Source organism: Sceloporus undulatus, chromosome 1 (genome assembly GCF_019175285.1).
Source record: "Sceloporus undulatus isolate JIND9_A2432 ecotype Alabama chromosome 1, SceUnd_v1.1, whole genome shotgun sequence".
NCBI lineage: Eukaryota > Metazoa > Chordata > Lepidosauria > Squamata > Phrynosomatidae > Sceloporus > Sceloporus undulatus.
The window spans coordinates 31663128-31668875 of record NC_056522.1 but is presented as its reverse complement, the minus strand read 5'-3'; the positions used below and the strand labels follow the sequence as shown (position 1 = coordinate 31668875).

Sequence of the window (5748 nt, the reverse complement as noted above, 5' to 3'; positions counted from 1 at the left end):
CTGAGTGGTACCCATGGTGGTGTGAGTGATAGTTCTGCATCTGTTCAGATAACTGATGCAGAACTGTGATAGATAAATTGTATACCATGCAGTGAGGTGGCAGCAAAAATCCCAGAAGAAAATTTGATTTGAAGTAAACAAGGAAATGAGTGAGACTGGGACAGATGTATTTGTTCATCCAAGCAGAAGTCCAAGAGACAGGGCTTGAGTAAAACCTAAGAAACTCTCACCGATTATAAGGAATGCAAGGGGAAAAAAGAAATGAAAAAAATTAATTAAGATAAAATAGGGAGGGAGCATTTGAAAACAAAACAGGGAAACTTGAGATTTGCAAAGGAATGAAGTTGAATACTTTAAACTGCAAAAAAAAAAGATTCTGTTCAAATATGCATTTTGCATGTTGTCATATATAATTAAGCCACACTTTCATATCTATTCTACTAATTTTGTTCCACTCTGTTTATCACCACTAGCTCACTGGAGTAAATTTGATAGATATTAAATATAACTTATTTACTATAACTTGGCTGTCATACATTTGGAAAACATTGGGTCATTTATAACGATCATGTAGTTCATTTTCATTATCAAAACTCAAAAGCAAATCATATAAAGATGTATTTCATATTTTCTATTAAAAAGACAAGACAAATCTGAAATGACCCAGTATTTATTTCAATGTTTAAACAAAACAAACTTCATTACAGAGAGATTGGACCAGGGAAGGAGGGTGGAGTTAGTGCTGCCACACTGTATCCATCTTCATGACAACACTGTATTTCCAAGAGATGGGCTAACAAAGTGTACAGATTTTCAGAGAAAAAAAGTTATCTGCTCATTGGAATAAGGTAGCATTTGACAAAAGAAAAAGCAACTCTACTCAGAGCATTCAACAGAATTTGAGGCCAACCACTGTATTCTTATGAAATGTGTGAAGAAAAATAATTTATCTGCCATTTTGGATTGAGCCAGTATCATAATTTTGCTTCTGTAAGTCAACCCTTTGCCCTTGTTCCTGAGAGGCAGGGAGGGTGAAGTAAAGACATAGATCAACATACAGTGGTACCTCGGGATACGAAATACCCAGGTTACGAAATTTTCGGGATACGAAAAAATCCCATAGGGAATTATTGTTTCGGGTTACGAATGTTTTTTCGGGTTACGAAAAAACTTTTGGTGCTTTTTTCGGCTTTTTCGCACGGAATCGCGGCTTTTCCCCATTAGCGCCTATGGCAATTCGGCTTACGAAGGCTTTTCGGGTTACGAAAGCGGCCGCGTTACGAATTAATTTCGTAACCCGAGGCACCACTGTAACTCCATTTCCAGTTCCCATCATGAACTTGCCATGCCTTGCTCTTTGGAACTTACACAGACCATTCTCTATTTCATAGTGAAGGGTGCCAAGAATGCAGAATGACACTGGAAACTGTGGCTTTTCCCCACCTCCTGGTACTAATTTTGCTCTCCTCTTCCTAAATATTGAAATGTCATTATTCTCCTAAATTATCTTCCTTAATCTCAATATGGAATCTCTGCTACAGTCACATGACTGAAGTGGAACAGCAGAGAGTTAAATGCAAACTCTCTGTCTAGAGGATAGTAACTAGCCCCCATTGGTCAGATATTCACTTCTGTCTTTTTGGATGGGCAGCCATGTAGAGAGCTATCAGACAGTAGATGGTCCCTCCTATTGTTAGTGCCATTGTGGTCCGGTAAAGAAGCTGATCAGGAAGGCCCCGTTTCAAATGCACCGGCAAACCATCAGGCTTCTGTTAGTAAAACAGACATGATATAAACATTAAGAAATTCATTTACACTTTCACCCCAAGTGACTTACTGAAACCCTAATCCAGAAAGGAAAATTTATTTGTGCCAAGCTTGACCAGCAACTATGAAACTGAGGACGTCTGTCTGCTTGTCTTTTGGGAATCAAGCAATGCATCTAGGGAAGGGGTGGGAACCTTGAAGCCCTCCTGATGCTGTTGGACTGCAACTCTTAACAGTCCTCCTCATTATGCTGGTCAAGGCTGCTACACTTGCAATCTAGGAACATCTGGTGTGTTTTTATGTGACTTTCAGTCACCTGAGAACTGCACAATTCCCACTTCCGGACTCTCTCCTCCCACCTGCATAAGGCAAAAAGCATGTATGCTTGAGAACCATTAGATATAATGGGGCTCATGTATGCACCATTCTCCCATTTTCCTGGCGACTTCCGCATAAGCTGGAAGCCATCTATAACAAGCTCACGTATGGCATGGGCTCACTGTAGAATTATGTCATAAAAATGTAGAGTGCAAAACCTAAGAAGTGCTAACTATCAATTACATTAAGAACACAATGTGAACCTTCTGAATTTTTCTAAAAAAGTATATTTTTCTCACCTGAAAGAACTTCTGTAGTTCTGGTACCTTGTTTTTACCCCAAAACTCAACCGTTGGTGGTGCTTCTGAGGCAATTTTTGTTGGTGTTCCAAAGATGAGAGGTGGTGATTCCACAGATGTGACTGGCTTGAGTCCCTACATAAATAAGATAATTAAATTGTTTTATATTTCTGTGGTATGTTTTGGACTGTAGTTGAATATATTCAAGTTTCATTTCTGTTATGGATGGCAGATGGGTTTAGTAATGCCACTTTTACTCAACATACCATGTGCAAGATGTGAAAAATCCACCACCATTTTATAGAGCTGTACTTAAGGATTATTTAGGTAATGTACATGATCAGAGAACTACTGAGCACTCTTAGTATTACTTGAAAAAGGAAGTTTGGCAGGTACACCTTGTCATACAGGAGTAAAATCAGCCACACCATTAAAAGATTGAAAAAACTCTTCATCTCATCATGCAGCTCTCCCACTTGCTTTCTGTTGCTCCATTTCCTTATACAAAAGGCAAACTACTAAAATCCTAAAATAAGGATAACATTGCAGTTCACTTTGGTGCATACCTGTGGGTCTCAAAACAGTGGCTGGATGTGTGTGCGCAGTGTAATGTAGCATTTAATGCTGCTACAGAACTGGAAAGATTCATGTTCAAATTACTTTGAACATGGATGACTTAAAGAAATCACCTTCTATTTCATAGCACTGTTGATAATATGATGGGATGGGAGGAAGCATGTATGCTTCCCAGAGCACCACAGAGAAAAGGCAGAACAAACAAAAGAAGACAGAGAGGGCTGGAATCCTGCATCAGAAAATGTAAATCTTGCATGTAGCAAAGTACCTATTCTAGTGTTGCTATTCCCAAACCCAACCTTAAAGTGAGAAAGCCCCCTCTCCACCAGGCTTTTTTCATGGCATTTGAGAGTGGGTGATTAGCACAGAGGTGTCCACCTATCTAAATGTACACACTGCAACAGGCACCCTGAGGGACCTCCAAGGTGTGTTTAGGAGGTCCATGCAGATGACTCCTGTGTATAGGATTGTACCTTGAAACATTCTCAACACCCACTGGAATGCACACACCTATTCATTTATGACAAATGAGTTTTTTTCCAGCATTTAGCCCTTATCCCCAGAAGTTTTGAACACAACTGTGAACATTCCTTAAGGAAGATGAATTCAATTAAGAGCTGAAAGCACTGCCTTTGCAAGGCAGTGTGTCTTCATTTATGCATTCAAGCATTGCTGATGAAAAGCCAAGATGTTGTTAATTCTGGATGGCTTTGCTTCACACACAGGGAATTTACAACCCACTTACTCCTGAGCAGTTCTACTGAATTTAATAGGTCTGCACTGAAGTAAAATGTCTACGAAGCGCATCCAAAATTACCTTCAAAGTCTCTGCCTTATTATGCCAGACAGCAAATGTGAACACAATATGTTTCATATCAAATTTGCATTCTAACAAGGCTAATAACTGCATGCTTAGAATGAGTGTCTACTAATTACTTTCTGTTTGTTCATCTATCAAATCGTCTGCCAATCAATGACTTTTGATAAAAACAGTTTTCATATGTCAGGGTATCATTATTTGAAACTATTTATGTTCTGTCTTGTTTGTTTGTGCTTTTTTTAAAAAAAACACACAGTATGGATTTTGTTCACCGCTACATATGAGATTTTTTACCAAGTTAGTAACCATAGTTAATCTCTATGTTCACACATTCAGAATTCAGAAATATAGCCTATGATTAGGTGTATTTTGTAGATTCATTCTGTACATGTACAGATAATACATTAAACTGTGACAACCCCCCCCCCTTTGACTATTCCACGAGGTGCTATGAAAGCACAGAATGATCTGCATAGTGAGAAGCAACTGTATTACAATAAACTGAGAATGAAGCATGGTGTTTCCAAGAGAGAAGTGAGAGGGCAATCCAGATGGAAGAAACCCATAAAATGTGCTTTGTAATCTTGGCAGTAAGAGACGAAAGGATACAGAGCAAGATGCCAGATGGGAGGCTGAGTAGCAAGACAGCCTAAGAAAGGAAAGAACAAGGAGAACCCATCAAAATGGTCATAGAAGGAAAAAAGGAGTGGGCCGAGAAGCTATTACTTGGATCAAGGGTGAGTAAAGGAGACCTAAGCAAAACAGGACAGAGAAACAAAGCTGAGAGACAAATAGCAACTGTGACAAATATTTGCACATAACATAGAAGCTCAAAAAGATGTGGACTGCTTGCAAGAAGGTTTGGTATACTGAACTGGATCCAGATTCAGGCACAGACAACTGGAATGGGGAAAGTACACTCCCCAAACTATTCCATATGGCAGTCTTCCAGCTGACTTGCTGGTCCTTCCAGTAGACAGTTCCCTGATCATTTAATGCTTTATATGTAAAATCTAGCAGCCTAAATTGGGCCAGAAGTCTGTCCGTAGTCACTGCTATGTTTGGTGAATATGCTTACATCCTCCGATGCAATTATAAGAGGAAGAGCACTATTTTGCACCACTTGAAACCTTTGTGTCATCTCCAAGGGCAGCATGCCGTAAAGCGTATTATAATATTCAGACTTGGAAATCAGAAAAAGATTGGTCAGTCTGACAAGTTCTTTAGCCAGAAAGTCACTGAAGTCTTAAAAAGCAAAACTTTGTTCCAGGTAATCAAAAAGGTCCTAACTTAATAAAGTGGAAATGTAGATTAATTTCCCTTAGATATGAAAGTTTTCCAACAACATATCCTCCATTTTGTCTGGATCCAACTTTAACATATTTACCCATATCCACTTGAACATATCCTCTGAAAAGTAGTTCAGGCTGAGATGATTGCTCCCAGGTAATGAAATTCAGTAATAGATTTCATCAGTGTTATTTATACACAATCCAAGGAGCCAAATAATCTCTCTCAGTGGTTTCATACAGATCTTGAAAGAAAATTTGTATGGACTTTGAATTTTCATTTCACTCTGTCTCAGGTATGGCAACTAGGAAATCTCAGATTTTTAGGATTACATTAAGACCTGTCCTAACCACAACAACCCACATCTCTCCAATACTAGCACATGGTAGTGTGCTGCCATACTTAGTAGTGCCTTTGTATACTTAACATCAGCCTGGTTTGAACATTTCCACGTTCAAAGGTCTGCTTTAAAAGAGATACTTGAATCGTCTACTTGCATTCAATGAGCTATCATTTTCTTAATATTTGCTGAATAGAAGTTTAGATTTTGTTTTCTAATTAATTAGGAAGTATTGGATTTTGCTGTGTAAGTGAATATAACTTTATGACTATATAACTCCCTCCATAACTGTAATCCTCCGGCCTGCGAGAGAGTTGACCAGGCAGGCCCAGCTCCAT

At 38.8% G+C, this 5748-nt stretch overlaps 1 protein-coding gene across 1 annotated transcript in view; it reads right to left on the bottom strand.

Annotated features, from left to right (window-relative positions):
• Positions 1 to 1190: 1190 nt before the first annotated feature.
• Positions 1191 to 5748, bottom strand: part of LOC121919121 (cytochrome c oxidase subunit 7A-related protein, mitochondrial) — a 16259-nt gene continuing 11701 nt past the window's right edge. Inside the window, exons 2-3 of the mRNA XM_042445378.1 lie at positions 2385 to 2519; positions 1191 to 1769 (exon numbers count right to left, since the gene is read on the bottom strand). Of these exons, the coding sequence (XP_042301312.1) occupies positions 1626 to 1769; positions 2385 to 2519 (279 nt within the window). The 3' untranslated portion in view covers positions 1191 to 1625. The remainder of the gene's footprint in view (positions 1770 to 2384; positions 2520 to 5748) is intronic.